The sequence below is a fragment of the Hemiscyllium ocellatum genome, chromosome 24, assembly GCF_020745735.1.
Source record: "Hemiscyllium ocellatum isolate sHemOce1 chromosome 24, sHemOce1.pat.X.cur, whole genome shotgun sequence".
Lineage (NCBI taxonomy): Eukaryota > Metazoa > Chordata > Chondrichthyes > Orectolobiformes > Hemiscylliidae > Hemiscyllium > Hemiscyllium ocellatum.
This window is the reverse complement of record NC_083424.1, coordinates 18,283,681-18,303,508: the sequence shown is the minus strand read 5'-3', so window position 1 is coordinate 18,303,508 and position 19,828 is coordinate 18,283,681. Positions and strand designations below refer to the sequence as shown.

The following is a 19,828-nucleotide window of genomic DNA, read 5'->3' as shown; positions in this document are numbered from 1 at the left end:
GAGTTCATTTGATAGTTATGCACTATTCCACTAAGATATTCCAAACAATCTCTTGTTTCAACAACAATTTTTTTAATTCTATCGTCTGCGTCTCGATACTTTTTTAGCTTTATTTGTGGTGGGTAACCTGCTATCAGCTGTTCCATATATAAATCACGCCCCTTTTGCAGTTTCATTAACGTTCCAATACATTTCCATATGATTGGGTGGTGAGCTCCGAGTTCAAAAGTAATTCTCTGATGAGTGGCTTCAGCGTGATTACTTGTGCGATCTTCATCGTTTATTGTTGTCTCATAGACCAACCACATGTCACGGGGAAATAAAGGTGCCCTTCGGCTACTGCCAGCTCTATTGTAGAGTCCACTATAATTACATTCAAACTAATCTAGTATTGGTTGTAGTTCTTGAGGCAAAAAAATCTGCGAGTGCTTCTACATAGTTATCAAGGTCACTAAGTGGCACAAAAGCCAACACAATTACTGTTCTTGTTTTGAAAGCATAATCAGGATCGGTGCTGTATTGATGAGTTGCTCCAACTGCAGCAAAACGTCTATACATACTTTGAGCTAAATGAAAGAAACAGCCCCTAATTCTAGCTTCAGGAAAACGTTCTCTTATAGCATTGATAGCTGCCTACTCAAAGTCACAATGGATATACTGTGGTCTGGGATTAGGTACCAAGGACTTCACCATTTCAAACATGCATACATACGTTGAACTCTGCTTATTTGGTAAAAGTATATACAATATTGGGTGAACCCCATCAAGTCTTTTTGCTAAAATACATTATACCTGAGAGAATAAAACTGGGGCTGAGTTGAATGTACCATCCACAAACCAGGTGGATTCTGCTAAATGATGCATCCAAGATTCCCTACCAAATATGATTATTCGATTACTTCCTTGACCACTATCTGCCAAAAGAAATTTTTCTCCTGCTCCATTATCTGGCTTATATACTTTGTATCTAATTGGAATCACCAAATGCTGAAGATCAGTCGGGTTTGGTGGCGCTAAACTAATATCATTCCTTTCTCGTTGAATTATTTTCTTCATGCTGCTTTTCGTCGGTAAAGATGCTGGGACTGACTGAGGGACATCAGCTACACATTCGTTAATAAGAACACTAGGTACTTCCTGCAATTCTTCTGCACGACATTTTAAACTTGTTTTCACTTTTGCAACTTGGACACTTGCTGCGGAAGGAGAATGTGTGTGTCCATTAATTGTTTTTATCACAGTGCTACTCTTGGTGTGGATCTGTCCATTACATTGGCCACTTTGTTCACATCGCCAAAATTTGGCGCAGTGGCGAACTGGCGAATCGTCTTCAGTGGCCAGTGGGTGCTGGCTAAGTGTCCTCGGCAGTGAAAGGGCAGTGGCTAATCAGCGGCAGCGAAACTGCTGCGGCGAGTGGTCCCATCCCGGGTCAGGCAGCATCTGAGGAGCAGGAAAATCCACGTTTCGGGCAGGAGTCCTTCATCAGGAATTCGATTTTCCTGCTCCTCGGATGCTGCCTGACCACTCTAATCATGTTTCTGTTTGTCAGTTGTAAAATGTGCATTGAAAACAACAAATTTAGGGCTGAGATTCCATATGCAATACATGTACATATTTGGGCCTCTGCTAATTTAGTTGATCTCAACTTCAGATGCACTCAGGGTGTAAGGGCCTTCAGTAAGTTAATGAGGGGTCTGCTGACTGTTTGTCAATCCACTGTTTGTCATCTGAAATCAGATGAATTAGACAAGAAGTGAGCTTCCTCAGAATTCTTCAGTTCAGACGTTGCCATTCACAGGTAAGTTATTTTTATAGTTATTGTACTTTTTAAACAATATTGATTCAAGAGGTGCTTTAAGTTTGGTCTGACAGGAGTCCCAGTTTGCCAATGTATTTTATGCATGGTGTTCAGTTTCTAGAATGTAGAACAGTACAGCACAGTACAGGCCTTTTGGCCCTCAATGTTGTGCTGACCTTTTATCCTACTCTAAATGTCGATTAAATGTCCCTCATGTATCTGTCTTCACTATCGGTGCTGGCAGTCCATTCCACGCACCCGCCACACTCTGTGTAAGAACCTACCTCTGACATCTCCCCTAAACCTTCCTCCAATCATCTTAAAATTATGCCCCCATGTGATAGCCATTTCCACCCTGGGCAAAGTCTCTGGCTATCCACTCTATCTACGCCTCTCATCATTCTGTACACCTCTACCAAGTCACCTCTCATCCTTTTTCGCTCCAATGAGAAAATCCCAGTTCCCTCAACCTTTCTTCATCAGACATACTCTCCAGTCTAGGCAGCATCCTGGTAAATCTCCTCTGCACCCTCTCTACAGCTTCCACATCCTTCCTATAATGAGGTAACCAGAACTGAACACAATATTCCAAGTGTGGTCTAACCAGAGCTTTATAGAACTGAAAAGTAACCTCACAGCTCTTAAACCCAATCCCCCTGCTAATGAAAGCAACACACCATATGTCTTCTTAACAGCTCCATCAACTTGGATGGCAACTTTGAGGGATCTATGGACATGGACTCCAAGATCCCTCTGCACTCTATACTGTCCCTCCACACTGCCAAGATTCCTGCCTTTCACCCTGTATTCAAATTCGACCTTCCAAAATGAATCACTTTACACTTTTCCAGGTTGAACTCCATCTCCTACTTATCAGCCCAGCTCTGCATCCTGTCAATGTACCATTGTAACTCCAACAGCCCTCTATCCATAACTCCACCAACCTGATGTCATTGGCAAAATTACTAACCCACCTTTCCATTTCCTCATCCAAGTCATTTATAAAATTCGCAAAGAGCAGAGGTCCCAGAACAGATCCCTGCTGAACACTACTGGTTACCAAGCTCCAGGCTGAATACTTTCCATTGATTACCCTGTGTCTTCTATGGGCTCGCCAATTCTGTATCCAGACAGACATGTTTCCCTGTATCCCATGCCTCCTTACTTTCTGAATGAGCCTACCATGGGAACCTTATCAAATGCCTTACTAAAATCCATACATCCACTGCCCTATTTTTATCAATGTGTTTTGTCACATCCTCAAATAATTCAATAAGGTTTGTGAGGCATGACCTGCCTCCCACAAAGCCATGCTGACTATCTCTAATCAAACTCTAAATAATCTCTAAATAATCCTAAATTCTGTCTCTCAAAATCCTCTCCAATAATTTGCTATCACTGACATAAGACTGATAGGTCTGTAATTTCCAGGATTATCCCTATTCCCTTTGTTGAACAATGGAATAACATTTGGCACCCTCCAATCATCTGATACTACTCCAATGGACAGTGAGGACGCAAAGATCATTGCTAAAGGAGCAACAATCTTTTCCCTTTCTTCCTGTAGTAACCTTGGGTCTATCCTGTCTGCCCCAAGAGAGTTATCTTTCATCATGTTCTTCAACATTTCCAGCACGTTCGCCGCCTTAATATACAACTGTTCATCGCATATCAGCTGTTTCATGCTGTTTTCACAAACAACAAGGTCCCTCTCAGTAGTGAATACTGAAGCGAATATTCATTAAGGACCTCCACTATCTCCTCCAACTCCAGACATTGCCCAAATATATGAGTTCACCGACCCAGCAGTCCCCGTGTCCACTTCTGTGTCTGCTCCTGCTCTGCATTCACTGTGCCAATTCACAAGGTAAATATTTTATGTTCAAACTTAGCTTCCTGGCTGCCCCACACCACCACCCTGGCTCGCACTCTCGTGACTTCTGTTGCTGAAATGGTTTCTGGTTGAGTGTGTATGGCCTTTTCTAAGGTTTTGTGATTCATCCAGCTTCAATTGCAAACATTTGGACATCCGTTTAAGGAAGAAATGTTTTTGCACCTGGGGCAGACTGGAGGAAGCTTTGTCTTTCAGTATTGTGTCCAATCTGGATAGATTAGATTAGATTAGCTACAGAATAGGTTCAATCAGGTAGATTAGATGAAGTGTCTTCAAAACCTGCTTAATGTTACCACTTAATTCCAGGAACAGAAAAGATTCAATTCCCATTGCTTGGGGAGAGAATGAGCAGTTTGGGTTCCTGTCACAATGTTAACAATATGGGATCTGGACATATAATGATATAATTGGATTATATTATCATGTGCTTAAGTTTGAATATGATTGAATAACAGCAAATTATGCAACCAGGGTTATGTAGAAATAGGAATAGAAATAGGATATTATCTGTAGTAATAGCTGATTGGAAGATTGTTATCTGTAAAACTGGTGCAAAACCTTGGCTTTCATAATAAGATCTGAGCTGAATGACATTTTCTTGACGTAGATGTCTCCCATGCATGTATAAATGAATATTTAAGCAAGAAAACCTGTGTCTTGTCTGGTTTAAGAGGAAATAAAGAGTTAATACTCATCTTTCCACCATTCACAGGTTGTAAAATGATACTGCAGGCACTGGGGGGATGATATTGAGATGTAGTACTCATGTAGTGCCATTTGCTGTGCAGATGTACACTGATTCCCTTAAGGTAGGTAGCAGCTGGATCCACTGTCTGCCTGGTCCATGTCTGGTCTTCAGTGAGATCAAAGATCATTGCCATTCAAACTGTGCAGACAGTATGTGGTCTGGCCCTAGGCAAATGACCAAAGTTCACTACATAAACAAGTTTCTCCGGCAGGGTCACGGAACAAACACGTGGGACAAAGATTCAGCAGAAAGGTCAATGTGACCAGTTCTTGATTTTCTAGCCCTGGCCCCTGCAAGTAGTTAATAGGATGATATAGTTCACAAAAAACATTTGGTCCTTCGTGATGAACTATCCAATTAGTCCCATTCCCCTGTGATTTCTCTACATCTCTAAGTTTTTACTTTTCATATACTGTATAAATTCAATTTCCTTTTGAAAGTTACTCATAAACCTGCTTTCACTGCCATTTAAAGGCAGTAGAATCCCAATCATAATCAGATACTCCGTAAAATAACACTCTGCTCCTTTCCCTGTTTTGTCAATTATCTTAAAGCTTGCCCCACAGGTGGAAATGTGAAAACTAATTGTCCTTTAAAATTATCTTTCAAGAACATTTTACTTTAATTTGTATTCCCATTAAGGGAAACTTTACACTGTCAACATTACTTGGCAAAGTTTACATTTCAATACTTCTGCAAGGATTCACCACCTGATGAAGGAGCAGCGCTCCGAAAGCTAGTGCTTCCAATTCAATCTGTTGGACAATAACCTGGTGTTGTGTGATTTTTAACTCTGGAAGGATTGCAAGCGCGTGCAGTGAATTTTTTTTATTTAACCCAACAGTACGTCCGACCATACAAATGTCAACTACGTGGAGAGTTCCTGCCACCAAAGTATGCCCTGGAGCTGCTGGTCATCTATGCGTGGGAAAGTGTGGGTGGGGGAGACCAGTTCAGTACGGCTGAAGGATTCAGAACAGTAATGGAATTGATTGTTAGATACAGAGAGCTGTGGATTTTCTGGACCACGAACTATGACTTCGACAATTGCTATGTGGCCAATTTCCTGAAAGATAAACTTCAAGAACAAAGGCAAGTTGGATTGTTTTTACAGTATTTTTCCAGATGGAAAATTATTGTGCAGGAGGAGGCCAATCAGCCCATCATGCCTGCTCCAAATCTTGGAAATTGCTATTCAATTAGTCTGATTCCATTGCTCCTGTCTCAAGGCTCTGCCAAAGTTTCCCCTTTAGTGATTTATCCAAATCTGTTCGTAGGCAATTATTGGATGTGTTTCTGTCACCCTTTTACATAGATTAGATTACTTAGTGTGGAAACAGGCCCTTTGGCCCAACATGTCCACCCTGACCCTCCGAAGAGCAACCCATCCAGACCCATTCCTCTACATTTACCCCTTCACCTAACACTAAGGGCAGTTTAGCATGGCCAATTCACCTAACCTGCACATCTTTGGACTGTGGGAGGAAACCGGAGCACCCGGACAAAACCCACGCAGACACGGGGAGAATGTGCAAACTCCACACAGACAGTTGCCCGAGGCGGGAATTGAACCCAGGTCTCTGGCGCTGAGAGGCAACAGTGCTAACTGCTGTGCCACTGTGCTGCCCATCATGCCTGTACAGGCACATAATGCAGTCCAGATCATACCAACTTGGTTTTGTGAAATAAGTGTCCCATTGGTTCATCTACTGAGAATTATGGAGATTTGAAATTTATTATAACTAATCAAAGGATTATATCATATATCAACCCTGTTGGCTTTGGAAACTTCCTTTATTCAGAATTTTCTTTTTTGCGTAACAGAAAAAGATGAAGTCAAACATTTGGTAGAGGATAAATGGGTAGAGGAACAAAGGGCTTCGAGAGTTAAGAATCGTGTTCCTGTCTTTGTAAAACAGCGCAGGTCTGCATCAGTAGTGCACGTCTACTGTGAACAGGAAGCAATTATGTATACAAATAACACTTCGATACTTCAAATTTGATTGCAATGTTTTAATAAATAAATAAATAAATACATACATAGTTTAGCTTTGAATAAGTGGGATTTGGCTTCATGGGCCAGCTGTGCAAAGCAAACATTTGGGGCAAATCCCCTTATTGGTCAGTGCCTTCACATCTCATTGGCTTCTTCAAGAGTGGCATCAGTAGAGGTCTGACAGTGAGAAACAGTTGTGTGGGAGGAAAAGGAATCATTTACCAATGAAATATTTACTTTCCAGTAAAACCTGCAGATAATTTGTCAGATTTGGTTAATCACATTTCTTCCATTCTGGTTTCCTGAAAATAGGAACACAGAAGTTTCATATTCAAAATTGTCCTTTATGGACATTAGAAAACAAAGAGGTCATACATTTCTTGGAAAATAAGAGCCCAGAAGGAGTAGAGGAGCAAAGATTTGAGTCCAAAATTGTGCTCCTGTCTTTAGATGGTTAGCACTGCTGCCCTCACAATGCCAGAGACCTAGGTTCGATTCCCATCTTAGGTGACTGTCTGTCTGGCTTTTGCATGTTCTCCCCGTGTCTGTGTGGGTTTCTGCCAGGTACTCTGGTTTTGTCACACTGTCCAATGATATGCTGGTTGGGTGGTTTGGCCATGCTAAATTGCCCCATGGTGTCCAGGAATGTGCAAGCTAGATGGATTAACCATAGTAATTACAGAAATAGGGTAGGGAGGCTGGGTCTGGGTGGGCTGCTAGGGACTGAATGGCCTCCTTCCTTACTGTAGAGATTCTGTGAATCTTTATGAAGTCGCACAGATATTGTGAACAGTGCCACTGGGCTCTGAACAAGAATTAGTTACATATACAAATATACAATCTGAAGAATGAGCATTGCAGATTCATCATTTGATGGTGATCCTTGTGTTGTTTGAAAATTAGGCCAATGATACTCGACCCTGCAGATCCAACAGGAAATGTTGCTGGAAATGCTCGATGGGATTTGGTTGCAAAGGAAGCTAAAAATTGCTTAGAGCAAGTCTGTGCATGGAACGTGGAACCTTGGAAAGTTGAGGTAAAATATCACAGAACTATCAAACGTGATTATATTGAATGGTTGATCGATGAGAGAATAGTAAAAGACTGTTATACTTTGCATGATCCATAAAGCACAAAGCTGCTTTGTTAGATCACATGTACCCCAACTTCAGCTGCCTAGGCTCTATCCTCTGGAAATCCAACCTTAAATTGGCTGTTTCTTAGTTTACTTTCCTCTTTTTAAGATGTTCTGTAAATCTACATCTTTCTCCAAACTTCTGGTCACTGTTGCTCTATGTCAAATTTTGTTTGCTCATGCTCATTTGAGAGATGTTGAGCTACGTTAAGGGCATGGTGTGCAAATTGCGGATAATTCCTGATCTAATCAGTCTTTTGTTGATTGTTTGCTTTTCATCCTGGGAGTACTGACATAAAATCATCGAATGACAGAGTAAATAAAGAAGCCATTTGGCCTCTAGTGCCTGTGCTGGCTCTTTTATAGATCTGTCCAATTAGTGTCACTCTCCAATCTTTGCCCTGCAAAGTAACTTCTTAACTATTTATGCAATTCTCTTTACGCTGTTACTATTGAATCTACATCCAGCACTCTCTCAGGCAGCACATTTCAGATTGTAACAATTGGCTGTGTTTAAAATGCCTCCTCATGTTCTTTCATTAATAGCCTTAAATTTCTAACACCAGTTACCAAGTCTTTCACCACAGAAAACAGTTCTTCTTTACATACCAAAAACAATCATGATTTTGAATATTTGTGTTGAATGTCCTCTTAAGAACATGAGTTTCTCCAGTGTCTTCACAGAACTAAAGTCTCTCTTCAGTTTTACCATTCTAATAAATCCCTTCTGTACCTCTTCCAAGCCCTGGGCTGCTGTTCTGGTACCATGGAATTAGGTGACCTTCTGACACCTGAAAATAAATGGCTGGTCTTATGACAATGAGCATAAATACCTGGTTTAAGTGGGAGGAGAGTGGTTTCCAGCTGACTTCAAATCTATCCATGTGCGTGTACCTCCAAATAGTGCAAAGACCAACAATAGTATTCCTGACCAACCTATTTTCTCCCCTGTGTAGGTCACATACACTGAGATAAATTATAGCATCCCTACTTCTATACAAACTATGACCAACTCATGGATCAGAGTATCAGTCTGACTGGTATAATTCACTCGATGAGTGATCCAAGACACTTCAGTAGGCCTTTTCACTACAATCACTCTGTACTCTGCCTGGTCACCAATCTGACTCAGCAGCTGCTTGGAATCTATAGTTTGAACTTTCTAAGGAATGGCAATCATTGTCAGATTGACATTGCACTCCGATTTATTTATATTGGGACCTTTTCACCACCAGCTCCCATCTTGGCTCCTTCAGAATTGTGGAGTTGCTGTCTGATAGATCCCATGTGGAGCAGCGTAGCAGGTCCCCTTTGCTATGGCCATACATGTATTCTGTTCAGTTTTGAAATGTCCCAAGGCTGCATGTCTACAATTAACTATCCTATGGCTGTTTGTTTTTTGTTTAGAGAGAAAACTAACATAACAAATCCACCCAGTCTATGGCAGTGACCTTCCTCCTCAATCCTCTGATCAGTGATTTTCCTAACTGCACCCCACTCCAGTGATCACTCCCTATCCCTAACAGCGATCACCTCCCCATCAGTCCCTCATCCTCCGCAGTGATCACTCCCTATCCCTGAAGAAATCCCCTTCCCATTCCTGATAATAGTGACTGTCCCTTCTCACTCTGATACTGCCCCCCCCCACTATATAAATGCACCAAGCTCTTCTCTCCCTTGTAGCCCTACACAAGGATGAAAAAAAACACCATTTCGACTGGGACAAAACATCTCTCCTGGGACAGGCTAAGCAAAGACATGCCAGAGAATTCCTAGAGGCTTGGCACTCCAACCACAGCGCCATAAACAAGCACATAGATCTAGATACCATCTATCAACCCCTCAGAAAACGAACAGGAAATTACATCACCACAAACCCCAGGAACCCCATCCAGGACAAACATATAAATAGAAAGCAGGAGACAACAGCTTTGCTTCACTTGGAGATTACCTGGCTAGGTAACATCATCAGTGGCAATGAAACGTCTGGATATCAAACCTACAGCTCAGCGAGCAAACTTACACCCTAAAGCACCAAGCTCCTCCCAGTCATTCCCAGGAAAATGCCAAACTCAACAGATAATGGTTAGACAGAGACCAGGGATTCCTGAAGGTAACTCTGGAGAGTTCACACTGTCGGTGGGTGGGGGGAGAAACCAGTGCGGGGGCACAATGAACACTGTCTATGACAGCAGACTGGCTAGGACAAACGCAAAGTTAAAGGCAGGGTAGGAAGATGGCATAGCCAACCTCTTTGGACTACTGGCCAATCACAGAGTAACCCTCATTCCTGATGAAGGGCTTATGCCCGAAACGTCGAATTTCCTGTTCCTTGGATGCTGCCTAACCTGCTGTGCTTTAACCAGCAACACATTTTCAGCTGTGATCTCCAGCATCTGCAGACCTCATTTTTTACCCAATCACAGAGTAACCCAAGCAGGATCTAACACAGTTTAAATGACCCACCCAGGTACCACAGTTGTTTGTTGCTTTTGGACTCCCTCAGGATCCTAAGGCACATCAGTAATGTGAGTTGAGTTGGAGCTTCTTGGCTCCTCATTCTGATGTTTAAGACCCTCTTGTCAGAGATCAAGGAAGATCTGGCTGCCCTTCTGAATAGTCAGACACTATTAACTCTGTTGTGGTTCTGTTCGCCGAGCTGGGAATTTGTGTTGCAGATGTTTTGTCCCTTGTTTACGTGGCATCCTCAGTGCTTGGGAGCCTCCTGTGAAGCGCTTCAGTGATGTTTCCTCCAGCATTTATAGTGATTTGTCTCTGCCTCTGGTTGTCAGTTCCAGCTGTCCGCTGCATTGGCCGGTATATTGGGTCCAGGTCGATGTGCTTGTTGATTGAATCAGTGGATGAGTGCCATGCCTCTAGGAATTCCCAGCCAGGGAATTCCTAGAGGCATGGCACTCATCCACTGATTCAATCAACAAGCACATTGACCTGGACCCAATATACCGGCCACTGCAGCGGACAGCTGGAACTGACAACCGGAAGCGGCAGAGACAAATCACTATAAATGCCGGAGGAAACATCACGGAAGCGCTTCACAGGAGGCTCCCAAGTACTGAGGATGTCATCAAGAGAGGAGACGAAACGTCTGCAACACAAATTCCCAGCTCGGCGAACAGAACCACAACAACGAGCTACAAATCTTCTCCCAAACTTTGAATTATTAACTCTGTTTTCACTCCACAGATGCTAGCAGACCTGTTGAGCTTCTCCAGCCATTTCTGCCTTTGTTTTAAATGATCCAATGCCTTGGCCTGTCAGAGATGCAAACTCCTAATCCCAGTTGGATCTCCGGACAGCACTGCCCAGATAATGCAGTGTTCTTAGGTCAATAATATTATTTACAATTCCTGTCTTGAGCTCAGATGCGAAAAAAAAGAAGCAAAAGAAAATATTCTTTCAAATATTTTGGGAGTTTTGTTTGCTTGTGTTTAACTTTCTTTTCATTGGTATTATTTCTCTCAGGTTTTTAGTTCTGATGGAGCCAGAAATACTTACATTATTTTTTGAATGATTTGATAGATTCATGTGCTGATATTGTTTAACTTATTCTTAGAACCTGAGTTATGAGATCTCGGATATTAAATTTGACCAAATAGAGGAGTATATAGAAATTGGGGGAACAAACCAACAAAATGTAAGATTAATATTAAACCTGGGAAGTATGACATGATAAATGAGAAACAAATGGTACAATAGTTTAATTTGGCCCTCAGTGAGACATATAAGCATCAGTTTGGGTATCTACACTCCCCACTGTGGCCACAAGAGAGCACAGTTCCGAGGTTGGGTTACTAAACTTCAAAGCTGATTTTCCATTCTGTCTTCCTTTTAAGCAAGCTCACGCCAATGTACCAGCATTGAGTTTACTACTGATTATAGTAACATTAGTGATGTATCTTTGCAGAACCTGCATTCCTTTGTTTATTTTACAGTATTTTATGATTTTTTTTCAGCCTGTAAAAGATATTCCAATTTCAGTCAAGCTGGAGAATACTTCATACCACACAGAACATTTCTCTATGAATCCTTTCTTACCCATCCGGTATATAAAAGCAAAATCCAAGTATTTGACCAGCACCCCGATGTCCAGTTGTTACCTGGAGTGGAATGACCAGATACTGAATGAAGACCAGACTTTGTCTGATTACGGAATTTTTTATAGTGTTACCATCTTGCTGAAAGAGCAAACCAGCTGGTGTAGCTTAATGTAACTAACCAAAAGGTGACCCGTCGTGAGTCTTGGAGAGGTTTGTAAAAATACCACAGACAGCAAACAACTTTATCAGACCAGTGTAACAAACCTTCTTACAAAAATTGCAATCTAAATCCTTTTGCCTGAATATAGTTTCTGATAAATTGAACTCCCTGGATGGATTGGACAGAACGTTATCGGATGTGTTTTGGTGAGGTTTGGGGCAGTATAAGGCAGCAGGGGTAGCAGCCCACCCAAGCTGACCCCCATTATACCGGCAAGTGGGTGGGTGCCAAATCACAGCCTACCTGCCATATTGAATTAAGAACAGGCAGTGGAGCTTATTAATACACTGCCATTGGCATGATACAATTGATGTAGGCAGAATGGGAAATATGTTGTTTGGAGATCAGGTTGAAAAAGGGTGGAAAGGAATGGAGGCTACATCATTGAGAAAATGTCTCTCAATTACAACATCCCCTGACAAACACTCTCTCTCATCCTAATATGCCACCCTCATTTATCACAACCTGCCCTTGACTCTGACCCCATCTAACCCTCTCCCTGGGGTCTCAGATCTCACCTTGTTTTGTCCACCCCCCCCCCCCCTCTCAATAATGCCCATTGATGAGACTGCTGTAGCAGTTGGCTAATGAGATTGGGTGACATCTCTCAAGGGTAGGATTTCCTCTGACACTGAGGGACAGACATCCTACTGCGACGATGCTGTCCTTTAATAAGGTTATGTTGTCCTTGGTTTTTTTTCGGAGAGGTCATAAAAGACACGGTGTCCAAAAAGTCTAAGTTCAAGGGTTTTAGGGCCAGGTTGATTATAGCTAACAAATATTGTCTCAGGCAACAGGCTTTCAAGTTTTGGGGGAAAAAAAACACTTATGCAATGAAAGGCCAGTTTTCCCAGCTCAGTTTTTCTCTGGTGTGGTTTGGGTTTTTTTTAGCAGTAGTGTTGTGAAGCTGCTCGATTCAGGAGAAGCAGGTCTATGCTGACCCTCTGTCCCTGACTTCTCTCCTGTAAGACTCTGGGTTTGATTTTACCTTTTGTGCCAAGGGGTGTTTATGGGGACTGTAGCAAGTATTTGGAACAGCATCATTAAGTTTGGATGATCTGTTGGATTTTTGGGGATGTTAAATTATCCTGTATTCTGTTCTCTTTTGTTTGTGTTTCATTCGGTAATCTTGTAAATAAAGTCTGTTTTGTTTAAAACTAAGTGGTTTGGCCAGCTGCATCTCTCCTGGAATATCTACTCTATACCTGGTTAAAGCAACTGGCAAAGTTAGGGTCTGGGCTACGTTCTTGAATTGTTTTGAGGGGGTCTGGCCTGGTTCATAATACTACTCTCTCAAACATTATTCTTCTGTAATTTCCAATGCGTGAATCAAAGAATAAAACACTTGTTAATTTATTGGTACTGATTTCCTGAGCATAATCATTCAGGTTCTGAATAAATTGATACTTTACAAAGCAGTCTGGGGATTTGTTTACATTGCTATTTTTGTGTGTCTTGAATGTTGAGCAACACTGTGGTTTGTAATAGTCATTGTAATGCATGTAATTTGCATTATCTGATGTAGGTGTTACAGCAACAGTTGCATCTTCTGTTTGATTCTATGTGATGCACTGATGTAAAATTATTTGGATTCTTGGTTTACAAACTACTTGTACCACAATTACATAAATATTCCAATCACATGCTGCCATTAGTAAATAATTCACAATTACATCCTACCTTTACCATTCCAAAAATTTTTCAGAAAACAAGTAAAACATAATCAGATCAAATCACAGAATCCCTACAGTACAGAGGCCATTCAACCCATCAAGTCTACACTGTCCCTCCAAAGACCATTCTATGCAGACCAACATACATCCCCATAACCGCGTAACCCCACGTTTACTATGGCCAATCCAACTAACCTACACGTGTTTAGAGTGTGGGAATAAACCGGAGCACCCGGAGGAAACCCACACGGTCGGGGGGTGGAAGAGAGAATGTGCAAACTCCACACAGACAGTCGCCTGAAGCTGGAATCTAATCTGGGTCCCTGGTGCTGTGAGGCAGCAGTGCTAACCACTGAGCCACCCATAATATCTTATCTACTGAAACCTAATTCAGGTGATGTCAGTGTAGTATTGAGGAGCAATGTGCTTTCAGGTGAACTTAATTTCATGCTGTCTAGATCAGCATGTAGTTAGAAAGATATCAGCCAAACCCGAATTGTGGCTGATTTCAACAATTGACTAATTTAAAGACGAGGGTTGTAAATGGTAAATATTTGAATGGTAACAGCCAGGAGAGTGATGCTGCCAATCATAGGAACAGAAATGACTGGAAAGACCCAACAAGAGTGTTAGAATCTATGAACGCTACTGATGTAATGAGTTGAAGGTAACCAGAAATTGGCAAAGTGTCATTTTTGGTAAATTTCATAGAGAGTTTCTCTCTGTTAGCTGTAGTGGGCTTTCTCATGCTGTTGTCTGAAAACTCTCATCACTGCCTATACACCATCTTTCTATAGAGCCCAATCATCCCACTGCCCCATCTCACCAGAGGCTGAAGTGCCTACCACTGCAAGGATCCCCTGGGATTCCTGGGACTGACGCCATATTTAATTCAGAGGTCAGGCCACAGCCAGAGATGGTGCATGAGACACATTGGCAACCTGACTTCCAACATGGCCCTGGACATCCTGGTGGCTGGTAAGGTGCAGAGGAGGGCTGTCTCCTACCCTCAGGACTGGCAGCAGCGCTGCCATCACCAGACTGTGGCAGCCTGGTTCAAAACTTCCAATTGGGTCAGCGCACTGTCCATGGTCCAGAGGAACTCTCACCTATGCTGCAGGAAGGTCAGTAGCAGTACAATATATGCCACCATTATCTCTTTGCTTTCTCACCCCCGCTGTATTTGTGGTACTGCACTCACCTCCCACTCAGACCCCTTGGCAACATGGTAGCCTACAAACCCACCAACACACTAAAACAGCAGCTAATGAACTTGAAAAACCCTGCAAGGTTTGTGAAGGTTTGTAGCTCAGGTTGAGGTTTAGGGTGTAGGTTTGCTAACTGAGCTGTAGGTTTGATATCCAGATGTTTTATTACCTGGCTAGGTAACATCATCAGTGGCGACCTCCAAGTGAAGTGAAGCTGTTGTCTCCTGCTTTCTATTTATATGTTTATCCTGGATGAGGTTCCTGGGGTTTGTGGTGATGTCATTTCCTGTTTGTTTTCTGAGGGGTTGATAGATAGTATCTATATCTATGTGTTTGTTTATGGCCTCTAGGAATTCTCTGGCATGTCTTTGCTTAGCCAATCCCAGGATAGATGTGTTGTCCCAGTCGAAATGGCACTCCAACCACAACACCATAAACAAACACATAGATCTAGATACCATCTATCAACCCCTCAGAAAACAAATAGGAAACAACATCACCACAAACCCCAGGAAGCCCACACAGGACAAACCTATAAATAGAAAGCAGGAGACAACAGCTTCGCTTCACTTGGAGGTCACCACTGATGATGTGTAATGAAACATCTGGATATCAAACCTACAGCTCAGCGAGCAAACCTACACCCTTGGAAAACCCTATACAGACAATGAGCAAAACTAATGTCATTTACAAAATACTGTGCAAGGACTGTATCAAACACGAGATTGGACAAACAAGCAGAAAACTAGCCACTGGGATACATGAACACCAACTAGGCACAAAAAGACATGACCCTCTTTACTAGGATCCTCACATATGGATGAGGAAGGACACGACTTCGATTGGGACAACACATCCATCCTAGGACAAGCTAAACAAAGACATGCACAATAATTCCTTGAAGCGTAGCATTCCCAACCGGAACTCTATCAGCAAACACAACAAGATAGACCCCCATCTACCACTCCCTGAGAAAAGGAACAGGAAGTGACTTCACCGCAGGAAATAACATCACCACAGGAAATAACATCACCAACCCAAAAACATAAATAGAAAGCAGGAATTTTCAGCATTGCTTCGCCTGAGGCCCATTGAACGTGTTACCTAGTAAGGTAAAGAAACTTCTAGAAATGAACCTTCCAGCTCAGCGAGCAAACCTACATCCAATTTTATTCCCATGTTTGTCCCAGCTAAGTATATTATCCTCATAACCAGTTCCATCCATGCACATTGATGTCTGCTCCAATTAAACTCCTTTAGTATGTCCATCCTGACCTCGAACATTATACAAAGCTGATTTAAAACCTTGCATGGTAACTAACTGGGCATGTAAGATGTGCTTGTATTGGTTATTTGCTGGCTCTCTTGAACAACTTCAGGTCTCTACCAACATTACTTTGAACCTCTGCCAGTTGTGGATTTGTATTCCAAAGGTTAACATGTAAGAAGGCGATTAGACATAGTCCATAAGACAGAGGGACAATTGATTATTTGGTTTAAGGGCCACAACACCATATCAAGTATAGGGACGTAACTGAGCATCAAATATAGGCTGGGCAAAGAAGGAGGTCCAAACTCTACCTCAGGCAGAGTAGGAATAACACCCACAGTTTGAACCATTCATTAACCATGCAACCAACTGAGCTAACCATCCCTCCACAGGTGAACTCAACCTGGAATAGGGAGCATGTGAGTTTCTCTGACATTAACTACTGTTACTATCACACCTGGGGGATTATTGCAGTATCTGACAGGATACACTCAATTGTAAAGCTCACAAGTGAAAGGGAGTGGAACTGGTTCCACTTCTTCATGTTCCTATCCTCTCAGTTTGTCATAAATTAAAAAGGATCCCCTCCCTTGTAGAAGAATTTCTATCAGACCAAACAAATTTGTTTCAAAAGCAGCCAGTTTAACCAGGCTTTCTTGAGATAGCAAAAGAAAATTTATTAGTTACTGAAGATGAGAATCATTAATAACACAACATACATACAATGGAATAAGGAATGAATGCATAAAAAGATAAAAGTTAAAAGAAGTACAGATATGTCTCTCTGGAATATTTATGAAGATTATATAGAGGTATTAGGGTTACTGAGAAAGGGCATGAAAATGGATGGGAGGAATATTGTATCAGCCATTATCTGAGCGTATGGTGGGGCAGACTTGAGAGGCCAAATGGCTTACTCCTGTTCCTATTTCTTATGGTCTAATAGAATAGAATTACATTTTATTCTATTTAATTTAGATAGAACCAGGGCACAGTGAAAAGCTTTGTCTTGCGAGCAATACAGACAGATCACAGAGTTAGGCAACATAGATAAGTAAATAATAGGTAAACAGCAGTGAAAACAAAAACACAGGTACATGTGAATGTTAAGAGTTTGTGAGTCCATTCTGTAAAATAGCAACAGTAGGGTAAAAACTGTTACGAAACTGGCTGGTGCATATGTTCAGGTTTCTGTACCTTCTCCCCAATGGTAGAGGTTGTAGAAAAACATTGCCAGGGTGGGATGGATCTTTGAGAATGCTGGTGGCCTTTCCTTGACAGTGGGCCTGGTAGATGGATTCTATAGATGGGAGATTGGCCTTTGTGATTGTCTGGGCTGAGTTCACCACTTTCTGTACGGTACAGTTGCTATACCAGGCAGTGATACATCCAGACAGAATGCTCTCGATGGCACACCTATAAAAGTTGGCAAGGGTATTCACCAGAATGTCAAATTTCCTCACCTGCCTGGGGAAGAAGAGACAATGTTGGACCTTTGTAACCAGTGATTGCACATGAAGAGTCCAAGAAAGCTTGTTGCTGATGACCACGCCTAGGAGGAGAAAGTGAGGACTGCAGATGCTGGAGATCAGAACTGAAAATGTGTTGCTGGAAAAGCACAGCAGGTCAGGTAGCATCCAAGGAACAAGAGAATCGACGTTTCGGGCATAAGCCCTTCTTCAGGAAGACCACTCCTAGGAGCTTGACACTCTCCACTCATTCTATCTCTGTGTTGTTACTGTGTGTGTGTGTGTGTGTGTGTGTGTGTGTGTGTGTGTGTGTGTGTGTGTGTGTGTGTGTGTGTGTGTGTGTGTGTGTGTGTGTGTGTGTGAACTAGGTGGTTCTCAGTGCACCATTTTTCCAGGATTTCCACCTCCCGTCTGTAGTCTGTTTTGTCGCCATCTGAAATTCAACTGACTATGGTGCTGTCTTCAGCGAACTTGTAAATGGCATTAGTCTGGTAATTGGCGACACAGTCATGGGTATACAGTGAGTACAATAGAGGGCTGCGTACGAACCCCTGAGGGACTCCATTGTTGAGTGTTAGTGAGGATGAAATATTGTCCCCAATCTTCACTGATTGTGGCCTATGGATCAGGAAACTGAGGATCCAGTTGCAGAGAGTGGGTCACTAAGTTTAGTAATCAATCTCGAGGGATAACAGTGTTAAAGACTGAACTATAGTCCATGAGTAGGATTCTTAATTAGCTGTTCTTGATGTCAAGATGTTCTAGGGAGGACTGAAAGGCAAGTGATATGGCATCTGACGTGAATCTGTTGGTCCGGTAGGCAAGTTGGAGTTTAACATTTGAATAGTCAATTTTGAGATTCCTTGCTTTGCATTTAATTGAAACCCTTTTGACTTGTTTCCTTTTATTGTTTCCTAATAAGTAATTTTTCTTACCATGTTTCCTTTTGACTGTCTTGCTAGCTAGTTGAATTCTGGTACTCAGTGAGAGGTGAGTGTCGCGGTCACTTGTGGGTGGTTCTGTGACTGTTACCTTCATAGCAAACTGGTACTTGAATCCAGGCTAGTAGAAATGGACCTCAGTTCAGTCGCATACTTTCTCTCACTAGCACACATAGACCAAAGTTGTCATAAATCTTTATACCCTTTTTTAGACCATAAGATATAATAGTGGAATTAGAATGTTCGGCCCATCGAGTCTGCTCTGCCAATTGATAATGGCTGATGTGTTTCCTAAACCCATTCTTCTGCCTTCTCCCCATAACCCTTACTCCTCTTACATGTCAAGAATATATCTATATCTGTTGTAAATACACTCAATGACTTGACCTCCACAGCCTTCTGCAGCAATGAGATGCACAGATTCACCACCCTCTGGCTGAAGTAATTCCTCCTCAACTCTGTTCTAATGGGTCATCCCTTCACTTTGAGGCTGTGCCTTCGGGCCCGAGTTGCTCCTACTAGTGGAAACATCTACACATCCACTTTATCCAGGCCTTTCAGTATTCTGTGAGTTTCAATCAGATCCCCCTCATCCTTTTAAATTCCATCCATAGAGACCCAGAGCCCCCAAACACTCTTCATATGACAAACTCTTCAATCCCATGATAATTTTTGTGAACCTCTTCTGGACCTCTCCAACACCAGCACATCCTTGCTTAGATATGGGATCCAAAGTTGCTCATAATGTTCCAAATGTGGACTGACCACAGCCTTACACAGCTTCACCAACACATCTCTGTTCTTGTGTACTAGCCCTCTTGAAAGGAATTTGCCTTCCTAACTGCCCACTGAGCCTGCATGTTAACATAAGAAGATCATTAACTAGGACTCCCAAGTCTCTTTGTGCTTCATACTCTAAAAGCCTTTCCCCATCTAGAAAAAAGTCTGCCTCTATTCTTCCCACCAAAATGTATAACCTCACACTTTCCCAAATTGTATTTCATCTGCCATTTCTTTGCCCACTCTCTTAGCCTATCGAAGTGCTTCTGCACCCTTCCTGCTTGCTCAACATTACCTGCCTCTCCATCTATCTTTGTGTCATCTGCATACTTAGCAACCATGCCCTCAAAACTAAAACAATATAAAATATCATCTATTGTGTTTCAGGCTGGAATGAGACTTGACAAGTAATAACATTAGCTGGGACCACAATAATGTTAAAAATATCCACAGGACTTCGGGATTCTGGTCCATCAATGTTTGGATGGCATGGTAGCTCAATGGTTAGCACACAGTGCCAGCATCCTGGGTTCCATCCAAAATTTTCCAATTGCTTCTGTTTCCACTGCTACACAAGCTCAGGCATGAAGACTTTTTAAACTGTATGACGGAAACCTTTTATGAGTGTACTCCATATA

General features: G+C 42.1%; 1 protein-coding gene across 1 annotated transcript in view; it reads left to right on the top strand.

Annotated features, from left to right (window-relative positions):
* Window positions 1–13,215, top strand: part of LOC132827453 (uncharacterized) — a 72,281-nt gene extending 59,066 nt beyond the window's left edge. The window contains exons 17-19 of the mRNA XM_060844140.1: window positions 5,285–5,532; window positions 7,340–7,472; window positions 11,546–13,215. Of these exons, the coding sequence (XP_060700123.1) occupies window positions 5,285–5,532; window positions 7,340–7,472; window positions 11,546–11,803 (639 nt within the window). The 3' untranslated portion in view covers window positions 11,804–13,215. The remainder of the gene's footprint in view (window positions 1–5,284; window positions 5,533–7,339; window positions 7,473–11,545) is intronic.
* Window positions 13,216–19,828: the final 6,613 nt, after the last annotated feature.